Source organism: Parambassis ranga, chromosome 8 (genome assembly GCF_900634625.1).
Source record: "Parambassis ranga chromosome 8, fParRan2.1, whole genome shotgun sequence".
Taxonomy (NCBI): Eukaryota; Metazoa; Chordata; class Actinopteri; family Ambassidae; genus Parambassis; species Parambassis ranga.
Genome location: NC_041029.1, coordinates 15,955,014 through 15,974,755, shown reverse-complemented (window position 1 = coordinate 15,974,755; position 19,742 = coordinate 15,955,014). Strand labels below are relative to the sequence as shown.

At 43.9% G+C, this 19,742-nt stretch overlaps 1 protein-coding gene across 1 annotated transcript in view; it reads left to right on the top strand.

Moving 5' to 3' along the window:
* Window positions 1-164: 164 nt before the first annotated feature.
* usp43b (ubiquitin specific peptidase 43b) overlaps window positions 165-19,742 on the top strand; it is a 52,735-nt gene continuing 33,157 nt past the window's right edge. The window contains exons 1-3 of the mRNA XM_028412763.1: window positions 165-1,089; window positions 5,864-6,010; window positions 19,509-19,612. Of these exons, the coding sequence (XP_028268564.1) occupies window positions 478-1,089; window positions 5,864-6,010; window positions 19,509-19,612 (863 nt within the window). The 5' untranslated portion in view covers window positions 165-477. The remainder of the gene's footprint in view (window positions 1,090-5,863; window positions 6,011-19,508; window positions 19,613-19,742) is intronic.

Below are 19,742 nucleotides of genomic sequence, written 5' to 3'. Positions count from 1 at the left end.
TGGGATTTGACTTCCCTGAAGATGGCAGTGGCAAAATCAGATCTCTGTGTCTAATCTCCATCTGACTCCGCGCTCTCTTATCTCCACCATGTGCTGGAAAGTGGGAGGGGGCAGGCGCACAATCAGCAGCTTTTTTCCCAGGCGAACTTGTGCGCGATGGGAGGGGACCGCCGCTCAGTGCTGCGAGCTGGACGGCTCCTGTTGTGCTGGCCATGACGAGGCGCTTGTGCTTGTGACAGCGCTATCGCTGTGATAATGAAGGCTTTCAGTAAGTGCTGGGATGGATGAGGCAGGTTCTCTGTCGGCGCGGGGCGGTGTAGTAACAGTGTGTCCTGGCTCCGCGATGGTGGCACCTCCGTGCGCTTTCCCCCTCCGCTCTCCGGACAGCGGACACTGGCAGAGAAGTGACACACCGGCGTCAGAATTCACACAATTACCAGTCTGAGAATAGATCTGCGAGGGAGTAGAGGAGCCGTCATGGAGAAACAGGGCAGAGTTAAGGAGGAAATGCTGACATCGAAGGAGGAGAAGCGCAAGGAGAAGAAGTCGAAATCTGGGAAGCTTTTCAGAAAGAAATCGCTGAAGTCTGTGGGGAGTTTTATGAACAGAATCATCAAAACTTTGGGCACTTTCACCCACTTTGGAGACGCTGACGCGCCGGACGCGGAGGACGACGACGGTGGGTTTCGAAATGGCGCACCTTGCACCCTCAGCGCCAGCTCAGGGATAACGAAGGAGGATGTACAAGTGCCGAAAAACACTTCGAGCACATCTTCTTCTCTGTGCACGGGCAGAGAGAAACTACTTTACCAGTACGGAGACAAAATCCCGGGCGTGCTGGGGCTTAAAAACCACGGAAACACGTGTTTTATGAACGCAGTGGTCCAGTGTCTCAGCAACACCGACCTGCTCGCAGAGTACCTGGGCCTGGAGCGGTACAAGATGGACCTGAGTCAGCCCAGGATAAACGGGGTGGTGAAAGGTGACGAGACGCGGCTGGCCAGGGGCGAAGTCACGGAGCACTTGGCATCACTTGTCAGGGCTCTGTGGACTCTGGAGTACACCCCGCAGCTGTCTGTGGACTTCAAGGTACCCACAGTGCAACATGTCAGTGTGCAGGGGCAGAGTCTGTGTACTGGAGGTCCAGCTCAGTAATAATATGACACCAGGTATAATAAGAGGCGTGCAGAGCTGTGCCCTCTGACTGCACTGTTTCCCTGCCAGGTGATAATGAGGCTGCTGCTCAGTGTTACAGCAGGCTGAGGTCAGCAGGTGGCTGACAGTACGGACACCTGCTGCACAACACAACAGTAGGTGTTTGTAGACCTAAGTAAATAAAATCAAATAAAAACAGCTGCTTTAGATGCGGCTCTCACAGCGGTCAGTATTTACACCGTGTTCTCTGACTAATCACAATTAATTGTCTAACACCTAAACACTAAAGCCTATAATTATTATTATTTAAAGGTAAAAACAGATCATTTAATGTCAGGAAACCTGTGAACATGTTTCCAGGGGACACGCTTGGGCTGTGACCAAAATCACTCCGTTATCACGATATATGGTCCTATACAATGCTGTCCGAATGTGTAGTGAGAAATTTTAGACCCCATATAGGGTCCTCAACGTATCCCACAATGCATCATGTAAAGTAGTATCCATCGGATGGTCACCACATTAGCGATATGTACCATCATGCATTGCACAAACCGTCGAGAAGAACAGCATCAGAAGTTACGTTATCTGTCTACGAAATATCGTGGCAGGAATGTAACATGACCTGTTGTGTTGCAATCTTTTGCCATAAAACTTTTATTGGGCTATAACAGATGTGTGAACTTGGTTGTCACAGGTGACTATGACCATAACTCATAAATATATGCTGTATAATTTTGACAGTGGCTAGCAAGTAGAAGCTATGATAAAATATTCGCACAAAGAACTTTTCGTAATATCAAAAATCCTAGTAGTAGCAAGCATTGATAACACTCACTGTTACCACCATAGGTTAGTGACGCACTTAACATACACCCGTAATCGTCAGTACCTCCGCACAGGACGTCAGTTGGTCTGAACGACCCAAGGTTCACACACAAGCACTTAGTAATCTGTAGATCTTTACAAACAAGTGTTTAAATTAATCCATTTATTACCGCTGTCATTATTAAATTTACATTTTGATTGTTTTCTCCAAAGATCCATGAGATGTTGACAGGTCATTAAGTGTTGCAAATGAATTGCAGAAATCGTGGATTTCAGCACTGCTCTGCTTCACAGTAAAGCAGTTGGTGCTATGTTGTGATGCAGAGTGTGTTGGCTGTAAAGGGAGACGATTTACTTTCTTCCCGGAGGATCAGGAGGCTGTGACAGAGCTATCAGGAGACCCTCAGGCTTTCTGCCCACACTGAAGATAGAGGTGGTGGTGAAGGAGGGGTTGGGTGGGGGATGCAACTGTACTTTATATGCCTGGAGCTCTTTGCTCTGGATTTCTCTGAGCTGTAGTTCAGGGCAAGAAGTAGATAATATGGAGCGGGCGAACAAAGAAACTCACAATAGATCTATTCTTGGAAATGCTAATTACTCTGAGAGGATGGCTCCTGGAATGTCTTGACCTCTGCTGTAGAGACACAAGATTTTTGTTTGAATTTGTCGAGTGTGTTAAGTGCAGCTTTGACAGTCAGTCTCACGGTGAATCAGTTTTATTTTGGTAAATGTGCTGCCCCATCTGTTGTGCTTCTAAGAAACCCCCTCATCATCCAGAATCCATACTGCCAATAAATCTTCAGTTCCACTCTCTTATCTCAAATTTTCAGCTCAACAATCTGCAAACATCTCTGAGCTCGTTTGAGAGTGATTATGTTTCCTGTGTTAAAGAGCACACAGACGCTCTGCTGCTCCTTTTGTGCTGTTACTTGTGACCACAGGAGGTCCAGAGTGCGTTCTGCTGGGACATTTCTGAAATTGCCTGTTGAGTAATACCATAGCCGTCTGGAGGGAGGCATTATAACATAATCAGATCTCTCTGAGGTTCGTGTCTGAGAGGCTAAATTAGCTCCCAGTTGCAGGAAATTCAGACAGCACAAACCACAAATAAACGATTGTCTGGCAAAAAAAGGATCAGGTTTGGTTTAAATGGCTCTATTAATCTGCTGGCTCTGTGAGGCAGTCTTTGCAGGCCTCTAAGAGCGACCAAATTAAATGGACTACCTATAGTCTTCACACCACATTGCATGAGTTTTGACAGTGTAGAGTTAATATGTCAGTAGGCCCTACTCATCTATTGAATGAGAATGAGGCCCCTCTCATTCTCATTGCTGCTGGAAAAACAACATAATCCTGGCTCCCCCTCTCGCTCCACTACCACCTGGCTTGTAGAACAGCAGAGGTGGGAAGATGTAAGTCTGACGCTGCACTTTGAAGGGCTGAGCTTCCTCAGCACAGATGTGTGCTTTTGATCTGGACAGTCCTCGAGTGTTTTTTTCGAGTCTGACCCCCCTCCACTCGGCAGGGTGCTGTGTTTGCACAAAGAGGCTTGGAGAGGGATGAAACTCAAACAGTTTCTCAACAGATAATTCACTGGTTTCCAAAAACAGGAGAGGCCTGAGAAAGAAGGCAGGCAGTGAGAGGAGGAGGATCGATGAGTGTACAGGAATGTTATCCTCCCTGCAGTATGTAGTTGATAGGCCTGTTTAGGAAGTGTATGTTGTGACAGCTCACAGGTGTGAGTTACTGTTAGCTGTAATCCTTGTTAATGTTTACCGATTATCTCTGTTGCTCGTGGCTGGTTGTTACAGTAGATAACAGGAATAATAGTGGTGTTTATTCACTTTTGTGCTTGGACTATCTCAGTTCATTTAAATCCTGAGTAGGTCTAGATGTCAACTAGATACTGATCAATTCATAAAATCAATTGCAATGAAATGTGGCATCCTAACAAACCATTTGTAAGATTTGTTAGTGAAAATAAGTTTAATGTGTATTTTTTTTGTCTGCAGAGCTATCAACTAAAGTTAGCATGCTAGCTATCTAGCCACAGACGTTACAGTTAGGGATGTCCCGATCCGATCCCGTGATCGGAAATCGGGCCCGATTACGTGATTTCAGACTCGATGGGAATCGGACATTACCTCCCGATCAGGACTCAGATATATATTTATTAGGGCTGTCAAAGTTAACACTTTCTGTGCCGGGTGGCTCTGTGTTTTGTAGCGCAGGGGTATGACAGTTGCTTTTGGTGCGACAGGTCCTGGGTTCGAGACCTTGATGTGTGTGGAATCTCCCAGTCTGGCCCCACACACACACACACACACACACACACACACATCAAATGACTCAGACTCGGACTCGAGGGCAAAAAAATCCCTATTTACAGTCATATACAATCGTCCATTCAAATCTCAGTCAAACATGCGAGGAAGACATAGTTTTGTCTATAGAAATGCGTTCCTTTTACAGAGTCTAGGGATCTAACCACTTGTGGAAGTGAGTGAATGAAACAGTAAAGGCAACAATGGCTGAAACTTTTTATAAGCCACCAATGGAGAGCAGGATTAAGTGTCTGTTTTTTGTTTTTCTTGGCCTCTTGACTGTAGAAACAACACAGCACTGAAACAACAGCAATGTTATGACTTCATGGAAATAAGTTAGCGAGTGGGCAGATGCATTACAACAACTTAGTAAATGACAAATGACAGTTATGTGCTAATTGTTAAAGCCTATTCTGTCTTTATTTAGATGGTTTGACATGTTCCCCAGAGACTACTGACCATTATTCTGCAGACACTGTAATAAAAATCTCATGGCCTTTTTCCACAGCCTCAATTATATCAGTCAGACAATTGCCACCTTCAAAGGGCTGATGGTAATTACTGTTATTGCTTTGCTGTAATGACTAGCTTAGCACAGGTCATGGTTCATACTTCATACCAAAGCACAGCTTCTAAACAAGGATGAAGGATTCAGTTTTATTATAGGCTGCTGTAGTAAACTGAATCCTTCAGAAACATTAGGTGTGATTGTGTTGTCACAATATATCTGTAGAGTGTATCGAGTTGAACACAACTTCAACTTTTCTTCTCTTTGTGTCTTGAACAGAAAGTTTATTGAGTATATGTTCGAACATGCAGTCACAGCGGTCAGCTGCCAGTCACAACTGAAGTAGCAGCTCCCAATCCTCTGGCTCTACGTTTACATTATAGGGTGTAATTTCTGTAAGAAGCATATCACACATTAGTGACTGCAGTCTGTTGTTCCCTCTGCTGTAATCTCTCATCACTGCCTCTGCTTCTCCAGGCTGCCAGCTGCAGTTCATGGGGCTAATTCCTCGCTTAATTGAGCTTAGTGCCGTTCAAATCTGAAGTCACATTAAAAGTCGGGTGCGAGCTAAAGTAGTCTTCAACCTACTTTCTAAAAAACACCTCTTGGAATTTAGTCTTTTGAGATGAAAAGGAGAGAAGAAGGAAGACACTTTTATTAATGAGCATGTTTTTTTAAAGTCGTCTCACACAAAAGGCAGATTTTGCAAATCCAAAATTTGACAATGAGTGTGCTTCAGTCAAAGCGTGGGCTGTGCAGAGACAAAGCAAGCGTGAAGAGCGTTAGTGCAAATTTGCAATTCTGGGATTCCTCTGATCAGCGTTCTGTGGAGAAAGCCCAGCTAAAGCTGGCTGTTTGGTAACCTCTGAACCATCCAACACACCCAGGCTGTCAGAACTAGTAAACAAGCAGAAGGCTTTCCAGTTTAAAAAAAAGTTTTTAAATGACTACAATTCATGGTTTCTGTCAAGTTGCAGCTAAACACGAGTATAAATAGTTACCTTTCTGTCATAACTGATGTCATCATGTCTCCTTCGTCTTTCTCCAGACTATAGTCTCTAAGTATGGATCCCAGTTTCGTGGCAATTCCCAACATGACGCCCTGGAATTCCTACTGTGGCTGCTGGACCGCGTCCATGAAGACGTCATTCTGGCCTCGCACAACAACAACAATCAGCCCAAAGATTCCGGGAAGGTAAGAAGCAAACAGGTTGGCATAATTATTCTGCTCCCAGTGTTGTGGAACACAAAACAGTTGCATGTCTTCTCATGCGTCAATTTATAGTATCACCTGCTTTATGTTCATTATTTAATATTTAGGTCCCTGTCCCCCATTTTCCCTGTTATTTATTTGAAGTTGTGGTGATAGAGACAGAGAATATGGCTGCTGATAAATGATAAATGGCATGTTGTTTGGAGTGTTTTCCTAGGGATGACATTGAGAAGTGAAGCTATGCCTAGCTAGTCTGCTTTTACTTAGCAACATTGTATGGATTTTACTTGGCTAAATACAATTTTAATGTTTTGTAAACAGCAGGCTAGCAAATATGGCAGCCAGATCAGGGAGTCAGGAGTTAAGATTATTAGGATGCTGTTATCTGCTCAAGATTCAAGCTAAAGCTAGCTAATGTTGAACACTGATACGGGGCACACAAGAGTAAGCATGAGTCACTTCTCGTCCTGCAGAAATCAGTCCACAGGCTAATATTGGCAAGTGTCAGAGAAGGTCTAATCAATGAATACACGGAAATTCATTCAAATTCTAATGGACCCTTCAACCACAAGTCTACCAGGGAATCAGAGATGTTTTACATTAAATGATCATACAGCATGCTTAATTGATGCATAACTAATACATGGCTCATTATGATTAAATACATGATTTAATGCATAATGTATGATGAACTCCTGATGTAGCTTATATGAAGTAATTATTATTTCACGTCATTACATGAACCCTCTGGGATCAGCGTGGCAATCAGATCCTTATTGCTTTTTCTCTTGTATGATTTCCAAGTCCTCAGGAACTCAGGCGGTTTAGTATTCATTGTATGCAGTGTTGTAGCTGATTAGAGATCTGACATCCAGCATGCAAAGTTTATTATCAAGCTAGCCACTCTCACCTCCCTGATAAAAGTTTGTGCTTTGATACAGCGTCACCTGAGTTAGCTCTCCACAGGCTAACTCCACCAATCTGCCGTGTGCAACCCAGCTCTGTCTAATGCGTAGCCTGTGGACAAGGGGAGTACAAGTACGGTGATTTGGTGTTTGATTTTCTCTCAGCGTGTCTCCTCCTTGAGGTGCGCCTGCAGGCACGCTGCATCCTGATACTCCTGGAATGGAACTTTGAACTGCTCTGCTGTGAGCCATTAAAGCAGAATTTTCATGTATTATTAAAATGTGTTTTTACTTTTGAAAGAGACAACTCTCTCCTGCTTTTTTATGGTTTTATTGGCATGATAACCAATTTATGAGAAGAGCTAGTGAGTCATTGCTAATATATCTGCTCAACTTCCATGCCCTTGGTTTCCCAAGGCAACAATTCTATTGTTTCATCATCATATGGGACTGTGAGATATTAAAATCAGGAAGGCTCACACTCCAAAGAAACACAACCTGTCTTATTCTTTTACTTTAGAAAGAAATGCATTCAGATGTTCGTTTGTGATAACTGCCGTTCTTAAGAGAAAAGGCATCGCTTTGGATGGTTTCAAATTGAATATTTGGCCTAAACTGTCCTGTCATGAGAGTGAAGGATACGTGAAGGCTTGGTGGTAGCCTGGACTGTATCTTTGAGTGCATTTGAGTGTGCAGAGGATATGACAGGAGTTTGGAACTGGAGAGCAGCTGATAAGGTCTGAGTCTGTGGCATCCTGCGGGGAAATGTCTCTGCACCCTGTTAACACCCAGGGGAGCCCTGCGAGGTGTGGAGGACATAAAGCTTTTAAAAAAGATGCTGACTTAATCCAGGAAACCGCGGCACGATGGTGTTGGCATGATAAATGGAACAGAACGCTAACTTGAGCATCTCTTCTGTTGAAATTTCGAGCTGTTTAGTCGTGGAACAAAAGCCTTGTAGGGAACAAACCCAGATTATTGACACAATCTGTGTGGAGAACATTTGACCTTTTGCTAAACTAGCCTTTGTCATATTGCCATTATCTGCATGCCGTATCTGAGAGCATAAGGAACAACTCGCTAAGTGGGTCAGCGATTCCTTGAGTGGTCTTAGAAATGTTGGTTGTGTCCTACATTCAGAACGAATAAGCTTTATTTTATTTTTTGCTTTTTCCTAATAAGCTTAGGTAAGCATGCTGGGCTAAAAGGGTGGCTATAGTAAGAAATTACACCCTATAAAAGTTGGAATGTAAATGTAGAAGTGTCACATGCTAATGTTAGCCTTTAACATTTTTATAAACACTTTCTTTGTCATATTTTGTGGTATGTTATTGGACTGTGAAAACCCCTGATGCCTTTAATTAGGGGTCATTTCAGAGAAGTATGATGCCGCAATAGAAACAGAATCAATACTCTTTATAGTATGAGAGAGAGAGAGAGAGAGAGAGAGAGAGAGAGAGAGGGTGAGAGGGAAATAAAACGCACATGGCCTCTGTCCAGAGGAGAAAATCTCTTGTGGCAGTTGTCTCTTATGTTTGTCCAGGCCTTCTGCTATCAGCTGGGGTGTGCTCTTTGCAGGCATCAAGGTTGCGATGTGCTTCATTTTTATCAGTGAGGAAACATGCAGTCAGATAGATACTCTGCTCAGTATGAGCTCAAAAAAGGAGGAAGTAATTCTAGGAATCCTGTCTCCCTGTAAATCACGGTTTTCTCCATGCCTTATCTTCTGTCCTTTGTAGTTCTTATGTATTGTACCTCTGTAGGAATGTACAGGAAAGCTGTGGTATGCAGTCTGATATCACTGTCCCTCCCACAAAGGAGCCTTGTGAAGGGCAGAGAGGGCCTCACAGAGGGTAGCAGAGGACTCGCTGCAGATACAACTGTGTAAATCACATGCCTGTAAAAAAAAAAAAATATAGGATCTTCATCTTTGTATAATATGTGAATTTCTTTCCCTTGGTTTGTTGTTGGATCTACTCTGCAGCCGGCTTGCTGGAGCTCTGGTGGTGCTGGCAGTGTCATGCAGGGTCACAGCCAGTTTACCAGTTTACCAGTCTATACACGTTCCCACTCACAGCCAAGGAGGCAGCGAGCTTCATCCTCCTCTGCTCCTCCTGCTGCTGCTGCCTGTGGGCTAATTGTTTTTAAGCATGTGTTGTTAGTTACCATTAGGAGAGCCTAAAGAAGTCAGGATGAGGGAAAACCCCCCCCCCCCCTGCTAACCCTCTCCACGCATGATCCACTTCAGCTGACTTTGTCATTGTTAGGCTGGTGCCAGGGTATTTGTAATGGAGGGTGACGTCAACACAATCAGACATATACTACACACATTCTAACATTTACCACGGACTTCCCCATGGCATTGACTCGTGTACTACGCATTCTCTTCTTCTTTTCTTTTTTGTTTGTTGATCGTTTATCACTGAGGAAACGCGCTGCAAGTGTGAATCTCTCTCTCTCTCCCTCTCTCTCTCGCTCTTCTTCATGAATGTGGCTCTTTGTAAGTGCCAGGAAGAAAGAGACACTTGTTGTGCAGCCTGAGAGTGCAGAGAAAGAGAGGTGAGGTGAGCTCTTTGCAATCGTGCGGCAATAGAGAAGGGAACAGTAAGCAGTAGTGACAGTCAGTGAGATGAGGAGTACCAGGGAAGAAATTGCTTTGATTCTACCAGACAAAAAGGAGTGGGGGAAAACGGTGAAACGTGGCTGTTGACAAAATGTGACCGGTCAAGCAAAGACACTGTTTAGGCCAGAGTCTGAAAGGTTGTGTGTTGTTTATCAGAGTTTATTAGAACAACAGAAAAATGTGTTTGCTTTGCTGTTGACAAAGTTTAAAAAGTTAAAAAATAGCTAAAAAATAATAACCTAATTTGAATAAATTGAGTATCACCTTCTTTAAAAGACATCAACATATTGGTTTGCAGACTGGTCTACTAGATCTACCGGTGTTAACATGCTAACCAGCTAGTGCTGTGTACTATTGAGCAATACCGCTTCATACCACTAGATGTGATCGTGTAACCCTCTAACAGCGTTTCTTCCGGTCTGCCATTCCAGACTTTGTGGCTTTGTATATATGTCACATTGACCATGCGTGCAGGTGTTTCAGTGTAAAAACAAAGCAGCAAGCTTCAGGACTGAGAAATGAAGACCATGTGAATGTTTTAAAAGAATTGCAGTTCACCCTGCAGCCTCTAGGGCAGGGGTGGGCAATGATTTTGTTTTTGCGAGGGCCACATAGACTTCCATAAGAAAAGCAAAGGGCCACATTTTTTCATAAATAATAATATAAATTGGAGACCACTGACACAGTATCTACCTTTTATAGAAGAAAACCATTAGAGTTAAAGTAGCAAATCCCAGAGTTCTGAAAGTCAGGCAAGATCTGGCAGCACCGTGTTTCCTGTGTGCTTTACCGAACATTTCAGCATAGTCGCGCAGCATTTTTAAAGAGTACACAGCGCGGCCGCGTCTCTCCAGAGAGTAGATGGGATGACGCAGTACAGCAGCGTGGAAGAGACAAGGAGGGTTCGAAAGACGTTACCGGCAATGCCGTGCTCAACAGCTGACTTTTGCTGCCTTTGTTTAATTTTGTGTGCACGGTCCGCGGGCCGCATTGAAGACGCAAGCGGGCTGGGTGTGGCCCACGGGCCGTGCTTTGCCCAGGTCTGCTCTAGGGTCTGGCTGCACAAATAAGTTAATCCCCCTCATCTCCTGTGTTAAATAGTCTGTACAGTAACGCTGCACTGATAGCTATTTTTGTCTTCTATCATGTGGATTGATGAAAAAGTCAATGACTAAACACACAAAGTTTGGGTGGATCTTGTGGTAAGTTTCCTTTAGAGAGCAGGATTACCTGGATTAGCAGGCTGAGGTTTGTTTCTTAGTTTCTTGTTGTTTTAGCGCGGGCTCTTCCCCGACTACTAAGCAGCACCTAGTCAGCAGAACCAACCCTGAGATTGGTAAAAGGTTGAAAACAACTGACCCAAAGCATGCTTCTAAATGCAACACAGTCCCTCTGATAGCACGCTCTGAAGTGGCATTACCTTAGCTTTGTTTTACATTTGTGAACCAGCAAAGGTGGGAAATAGGAAGTCCTCATAGTGGCTTTATATTGCTATCTCTGTGAAAGGAAACAGTAAGAGGTGTTCGCTGCCTTTTAGCATTGAGCAGAGACATTGCAAAGTTTGTTTATGATGTGAGCACCTTTAAACTGACATAAAAACATAAACGTGTTGAGTGCCGTTTGTCCCCAACCCTGGCTGTCAGTGACAATGTCAGAAACATTATCTGGTAATAATGTAGGAGAAAACATGCTGTAATAACTCTCAGTCACCTGTAGTCATCTGCTCTGACTGTCGATAGTGCCTGGTCTTCTTCCTCCTACACAAAACAATCACAGTGCGGCCCTTCTTTGTTGTAGCTCTGCTCTCCCTTCCTTCCTGCAGTTTTGATTTGTGCTATGTGGGTGGTTGTGTGCCGAAATTAGATACACACCCAGACAGTGACCCAGACGTTGTGCCGAAGCTTCAAACGTGGTCTCTTTTCAATTATTCCAGCAGTACATGCTTATAAGTGCACCTCTAAACCCTCAGCCCAGTGGAGAATGTGTGGTCAGTGCTGCTCGTGTCAGGACGCAAACCATTCTGTTGTGATTCTTTGTGTGTCTTCTACTTTGTGTGTGTGTGCATGTGTGTTTCCTCTCCACTCTGCCTTTGATTCTTTCTGCCCAGCCAAGCTGAAATGGCTTCCTGTGGCTCAGATCCACCCAGCTGGAAAAGCAGCTTGGAGAATAGGGTGCAAATATGACCACTCCGTGTTAGAGTCCTCGCTCACCTCCAACCGGGATCAATGTCGATTGGTTTAAGCCACAGGCCACAGAGGTGTATGATACCTGTGTGCAGACATAAAACATCTACTTGAATGAAGGTAGACTTAGCCAGGTCCTCTTTAGTTAAAGAAGTATTGCTGCATGCTGTCAGCAGGGCAAAGCTCGGGGTCTGAAAGCATCACATATGTGAAGCCAAAGGGCCTCCTGGAGTCAGAAATGAAGCCAGTGTAGGGCCCTATGATTTCCGCAATCACGGAATTGCGGACGGAATTGCGGAATTGGCCGATTAAAACGGAATTTACATTTTAACACGGAATTTTGCGGAATTTGACATAATTTGACTGTAGCGCTGTTTTTGCGTGTTAAGAGGAACGTATGTCCGGGGAAAACTGCATGGAGGGAAGCTAATCCGGGTGGCACAAGAAGCCCCTTCCACAGGCTGAGCCCCTCCCCTTTCAAAACACTGTAACCATGGCGAAGCAGCTGCTTACAGCTCTGCCTTCGTCAACGAAGAAAACTTCGAAACTCTGCGCCCCTCAGTACAGAGCCGAGCAGTTCCCGAATGACTTCTGTGCGCCATGTGAACTGTTGTTTTACAGATTCTTTCAACACTCCATGGACTGGAAACTTAAAAATACTAACGGAGCTCCTCACAGACGAGAGACAGACTGATCTCAGCACACAGAGGCTGTCAATCATGTGTTTCAGCGGTGATGTCTCTGCTCACAATCAGAACTTCTTTATTTATCCCTGAGGGAAAATTATTTACGATTAAGATTTGTCCCACAGTGGGAAAATTACGTTACTGCAACAGCACAGACACAGTAGAATTAAAAGTAGGACAAAAAATAATAATAAGTAAAACTACCAATAAAGATACGAGAGAAGAACATATAACATATTGACAGTTATTGCACAGATGAGGTGAGTAGGTGGGAAGCTTGTAGAGAGGGGAGCTCACAGGGACTAACTACAGCTGAAATAACTTGTTCAAGTTCCCCTTGAAGAAGTTTCAAATGTTTGGTTGTTTTATAATAAGTCAACTAAAGTTTCATCACCTCAATAAATTTAAGTTCAATTTATTTCCATTTTTTTATTTACATTAAAAACACAATGCTTCTGGTAGTAAAATACGGTCAAAAATTGGGATTCCCAAAAACTATACTGTGAAAAACAGATTTCCCCAAAATTAAAATGGAAAAAACGGAATTCCCAAAAATTAAACGGAATTTGGGAAAAAAATAAAACTGATTTTATAGGGCCCTACCAGTGCAAAGCAAAGTGTTAAAAACTGCAGTTCACCCAGCAGCCTCTAGGGTCCTCATAGACCTTATTAAAATGTCCAGCTTTAGAGCAGGAATAAACATGTTTAGGAAATTACTTAGTAATGCTGTTCAGCTGCTGGTCATTAAAATCTGGATGATAAGTGTCAGAAAAGGGCAATTTCCTGCGAAGTTTCCTGCGAAGTTGGATGTGAAGCTTGCCTTTTTAAAAAAAAAAAAAAAAGGAGCTGGTTCTGTAGTCTTGGGGTTGCTCACTCTGGCACAGACACAATTAAGCTGTAACTGTCTGATGGCTCCAGACAACACCATGCATCACCAGTGGTTTAAATAACAGTTAAAGGACGTTGCTATAAACTGCAGTCATGCTCTGCAGGGAGCCAGACCCAGAAAGACATTTTCTCATTAAGTTGTGGAGAGCGTTTAAATGAAAGGAAACCGGGTTAGCGTTTGTGCTCTTTGTGTGATTTTTGAGCTCTCGCTGAGGCTACATGGATCTAATTACTTTGAAAGTAAAATATTCACGATTCCAAAGTTTAAATCAGCGGCACACAAAGCTTTGAAAGTCATTGTTTGAACTGTCATAGATTTGTCTTCAAACAGGGCGAGAATGAAATGCTTCATCTTATTTTACACAGCAATCTGGTGAAAAGAACGAATGATTCTTTGCTGAATATAAAGAAATTCACAACCCTGCTGGGACTTATTGGCATACAGCACCTACCCCAACAATTGAAATGACTCTCATTTGCTGAGTGGAGGCTTTCCAGAGAGTATCAATTCAATTGCCTGAAACCAGGCTGACTGGAGTGATTTAAACTGTTGTTGATAGAAATAATTGCCAGTCACGTGCCAGTCACGCCAAGTCCACTTTTAATGTGTTATTGTGAGTCAAATTGAACCTGCCTGTAAAGATGAATGGAGGTTTTAGAGAGAAACATTATCATAACATTAGTATTATTATTTGAATCCTTATTAAGCACAACTGTTGCTGTTTGTGACGGCCATTAAAACAGCACCAGAGGCTCCTGTTGATGTGTGGAGTCATTCTATTCTCATCTGTGTCCCCACGAGCTGCCGCATAAAGCAGGAGGGTAATAATAAACCCCATCAGCTCAGGACGCTGGCCTGCCTTCATTAGAATTAATCTCTGCCTTTGCCTCTCCTGCTGCTTTTTTTTTTAAAGGTGGTTAAGAATTCTACTCACCAGCAAAGGAGAACGTGGTTTAAACAGTCGATATCTGTGTTTAATGGCTTCTTCAGAGGAGGAATGATGTCAAGAGACTGATAAATATGGCATCAGTCAGCAATGATTGGCTCCACTGGACCTACTGAGCTCAAATGTTTTGTTTTTATTTTTACATTTTTAACACACAGATTCTACTTTGAAACAAAAATGTAATGTGAAACAGCTACCATAACTGTCTCAACCATCACTCATGAGTTTTTTTCTGAGTGAGTAGTAATGCTAATGGCTGTGGCTCAGGTGGTAAAAGACTTTATCCACTAGCCTGATTCCACCCAGCCTGCAGAATGATGTGTCCCTGGGGAAGACACTTAACACTTAACACTAGGGATGTCCCGATCAGGTTTTTTTTGCCCTCGAGTCCGAGTCCAAGTCATTTGATTTTGAGTATCTGCCGTATCAGTATCTACTTTCAGGATTTTCTATAAAGGCAAAGAGCAACTTGCTCGTTGCAGCAAAGTGCTTGCGTGGTACGTGTCCAGAGCGCCACACTTGGAAATTTCAGACACGCAGCAGCTCATCGAGGTCTTGAACCAGGACCTCTCGCAACAAAAGCAACTGTCATACCCCTACACTACAGGACACAGAGCCACCCTGCACAGGGGGCATTAACTTTGACAGCCCTAATAAATATATATCCAAGTCCTGATCGGGAGGTAATGTCCGATTCCGATCGAGTCTGAAATCACGTAATCGGGCCCGATTTCCCATCACGTGATCGGATCGGATCGGGCCGCTCCCCTTTTCTGAAAAGACCTGTTTGATATCCTACTGAAAACTAGGCAGGAGAACTGGTCAACTGTCCATTGTCCCCAGCTAGGGCCGGGACTTAGCCCCTTATGATGTCACAAGGGGAAGTAAATGTTCAGTCAGCTACTCTAATAGTTCAAGAAAACTCTACAAGTCCAGAGGCCTTGCTTCAATCTTCTCTGTCTAATAGTCAAAGATACTTCCTTGGTAGAACTCCTTCACAGGCCAGGCGAGACTCCTTTCTAGTATTTGGTGTGCCATTGTGGATACTTGAGGATACACAGAAGCAGGTTCATTGGTGGAAGCTTCCCTAAAAAGTCCTTCAGTGGAATTTGATCACATACAAAAATGAAGGATCCTTTGTGGATTTTATGTTCTAAAACAATGAAAAGGTAGATTTTGCATAATTTATAAAATGAATTTTAAAGTGATTCTGTGAGCAAACTGTCTTCATTGTCAAGTTGCTCTTCCCTTTCTGGCTCAGCCTAAACTAAAGCAGGTATTATAATATAACACAGAGCAGTCATTCAGTTACAACCCCGAGGTCAGTTTGAGTCCATGCACCGATGTCTGGGCACTTAGCATGACCAAAAGCACCCCACAGAGAGTGATCATCCATAAGAGGGGGAAATGGGCCAAAGGGTCAGAGAGAAAAGCTTCCGGAATCAGTGATATTGGCATTTTTTTATAGAGGTAAAGGTGCAGTCAGTGCTTTGTATGCCAGCACCGCTCACTCAGTAACTCTTTCTGCTCCACATCTGTCTGTATCGACAAGCACACCTCGTCTCTACAGCTGCCTCATACCTTCCACCCTCTCTGTTACGATCACCGCGGGGATCCAGGTGCTGCTGGTGCTGCTCGTTCTCCATAATGCAGTGCTTTCTTCAGCGGCAGCACATGTCCATCCCTGTGTGTTTCCACCGTTTGTTTAAATTATTCACATCAGGGCCATTACTTAGAGCGCTTGCCCGCCCCTCACCACCACCCTTTACGATGTACCGCCTCCCCCTCCTCAACATCCCTGAAAAACCCATCAGGATGAGACAGGTGGTCTGTGATGATGGGGAGGGGGGCACATTTCCTGGATTTTCACCACAGCGGAGTTAGAGTGCCTGAGCTCCTTTTACACTGGATCAACTCGCAGAGATGAATCACTCCTAGCAACATTTTTTTGGGTGAATTATTGAAAGCCTCCCCGATGGGGCAGAGTGCACAGTTAATCTGTGTGATTACAGGCTTTCGTGCTGAAGTACAAATGTCCAGGAGTCAACATTCTTGGATTTAACTGAGATTTGGTAGTGCGCTCGTCATCTGTGCGTTTACACAGCCTCACTGCTGAAATGTAGAATGAGGAAATGTAGGGCTGTTTCCAAGGCAGCCAAGACTCCTTTTAATAATAGAGCAGCCCTCAGAACAAGTTTATTTGTTTTCACCTCTCTTATTTACAGGGTTCCTACAAAACATGAGTGTGGAATAGAAAAGTGTGCACGGATATACAATCGATACTCACACAGGTATCACAACTTTGTATATATGCAGGCAAGGAGACAAGATGACTTGGACAGATGCATTTGCACTGGTCATATATCATCCTTCAGTCATATTCTGTATTCTATAAGGAGAAAATGACCCTTTCTTCAGTCTTGCTCTCTGCGCCGCCCTCTCTTCCTCTTTCAGTCAGCTTTAACTATCACACTCTGTGAACTCTGGCCTCCTGCTGACAGTGCTGAGCCAGCGGCCGGGCTCCGGCCCTCCACTCAGTCGCAGGCTGTATCTTTGTCATTTATCTAAATCCCAGAAATCAATTACAGCACTGTAGGTGCCAGGATGAAGGATTTGAGTTTTAATTTTCTCCTTGCTCTTCGGGCTCTGGCACCCCCACCCACCCAACCCACCCACCACCCCTTACTTCTGGCATTCAGGCTGATGGATTAAGCAGAGGTAGACAATTCTCTCTTTACATATCGTGGATATTAGCAGCTGCACAGTGTTTGTTTTTATATTTAATCCATGTTAACTAAATGCTGGTCCTGTTAAATAGTAATGCCGGCTTGGAAGTCATTAGCTTTTGGTCCATTGTTCCCTTTCATTGTCTTTATATCTGTTGATCAGGAAGTAATGGCCACTTGAGTTAGCAAAAGGTCAACCCGGTCAGGCCCAAATGATCAAAATCTATATTTATACAGATGCTAATTTACAGCTAGCAAATTATTTTTACCCTGAGCGAGCCCTGACTTGTCGTAGACCGGCTCACACAATATGTGATAATGAAACAGCCAATAATTTTAAAGAAGCAAAACATAAATGGAGCTTCAGACTGTGTCCTCTTCAGGTATTGTACAGTATATACAGAGGGGAAGACAAACTGGAAAGTGACTTTTTTTTCTTCTCATCTCTAAAAATAGCTCCTCCGTTTCCCCCCCCCCCCCTCCTGCCTGTATAGTTACATTTTTATCAGGTTGAAGTTGGCATATTTTTCTGACAAGCAATTTCAAAGATAGCATCTCAATTTCAGACCAGCGCATGGCATCTCTGGAGATGGCCCCCTGTTCTGTCAGGGTCATTTCACCACCTGTAAAACAATCTCTCAGACTTGCAGCAGTCGCAGCTCAGTCTGTGTGGAATGAATATCTGGCCATGATCATTTAGATGGCTAATGTCTTATCAGCAGCACATGTCAGCGGCCGTGTAAGCCGTCTCAAATGTTAACAGGCAGCCAGCACCTTCACATGGCGGAGCCAGTCAGGGATATCTGAGAGGCGATAAGACCAACTGTGGCCTCAGTTTTGCTTTGTTATCTCTGAGATAGGAATGGAATCCAAGTCTGTGGAAGGAAAAGAGGGAGTGAAACGCCGTGCCTCATGTGCATGTGATTAAAAAATATGACAAGAAAACCCCAGACCTCCGTGCACGCATAAGAGGTTTGTCTTTGTGTGAGGCAGCGGGGGAGGTCAGGTTTCGGTCTCGGGTTTGGTCTTTGCAAAGCTCAAATGCTTTTAGAAGAATAGACTCAGGATCTGAACTGTGTGTGTCTGTGTGCACTGATTTTTGTTTTTTTGTTCAGGTCACAGTCCAAGCTGCCGGCCTGGGAACAGCGGTTATGGGGGCAAACTCTAAGTGAGAGTGTGTCAACACAGGAGTGTGTTTCCGTTTGGCCCGGGCAGCAACAGCATAAAAGCACAGCAGAGATAATATGAAAGACTTAATGCATTCTCAAGTAGCTGACTTTTACACCAGGCTATTGTGGGACCGATGGCGTGTGAGTAGCGAAATGCTACATGACGGCCTTTTAACCAAAGGAAATGTATTTCAGGACACTTTCTCCACCTAAAAAGGTGTGAAATGGAGCTGATACTGCACAGAGATACAGTGTGACTGCTCATTATAACTTCTTTGCACAGGCACTTCACACATGAATAAAATATTTTGATAGGAGTTAGATGACATAGCTCTCTCACATCAGCTTAGGCCCTGATTTTGGGTCTCAATTTTGGCACACCTCCAACAATCAGGGGCAGCCTATTCCGAGGCTTGTTGCAACCAATTATTTGTCCAAATAATCTTCCAAGTGTGTCGTGTTTGGACCAGGATTGCTGCAAATCCTGGTCAAACAGCAGCTGCTGCAATTGCTGATGACAGCAAGAGGACCAGGAAGCGCCACCAGCTGGATGTTGCGTGCAAAACATAGCTAGAGCCAAAAGATGTATAGAAAAAAAATATTACAATACATAAGAGCAGCCAACTGATGGTGTTGATCGGTTTTTGTATTGGTTCACTTATTAAGCTCTTGTGTCTGTGGAATCACACGATGAAATCAAACCCAGCACGTCTTTTGCAGAAAATATCTACACGTGCACATTTGTACGTTGTGGAGCATACGGATGCATTTTTGTTGCCGTCTTTGACCTCCGCAGCGGTGATGGCGTTAAAATGGCAACCGCTGAGCTATCGGTCTGAGGTGTTACATGATAGTGGACTTGTGGTCTGCAGCGTTCCTCCTGTCAGAGATTTGTGTCGCCGGCCCCAGTAACAGTGTGACCCCTTTTCTAGATTATCCACCAGAAAACAGAGGCCATCACCCTCATGTGGATTTCACTAATTTGGCTGTTTGGTGGTTTGGTGGTCTGATGTAGAAGGTTGTTTTCTATAGCTGCTGTGTCATTAACACTCAGCAGTGCTTGTGTATTCCATCCCACATGCTTGTTTTGTGACCTTGGAAGTCTTTCGGTGATCAGTCATTTTGATCATTTCCTCTTTTATCTTCATCCAAGGCCAGCTTCCCCTCTGTTGTAGGTGAGCAGATAAAAGTTTAATAACGTGGTCGTCTCAGAGGACGGAAATGTGGCTTCATGACTAAAAGAAAGATTAAAAAAAAAAAACCTTTGCTCCACAGATTTCCAAAATTTGTGCTGCACTCTGCTTAAAAACCTGTGTGACACTTTGTTCATGAGAGACTTTCTCTGTGTTGCAGGGTCCCAGTGGAGCCGAGGAGGTGCTGGCACCTGACCCACCCCAGTCCCAGCAGCCCCGAGTCCAGCACAGCTTTGTTCAGGAGCACTTCCAGGCGCAGTACAAGTGAGTTTTTATCCATTGTTGTGTAGGATCCACCATCAATCCCTTATTTTGATACAGTAAGCTAACTCAGTACATAGCTGGTCTATTTCACTTTCACTTGGTCTCTTCTCTTTTCCTTTCTCCTTTTGTC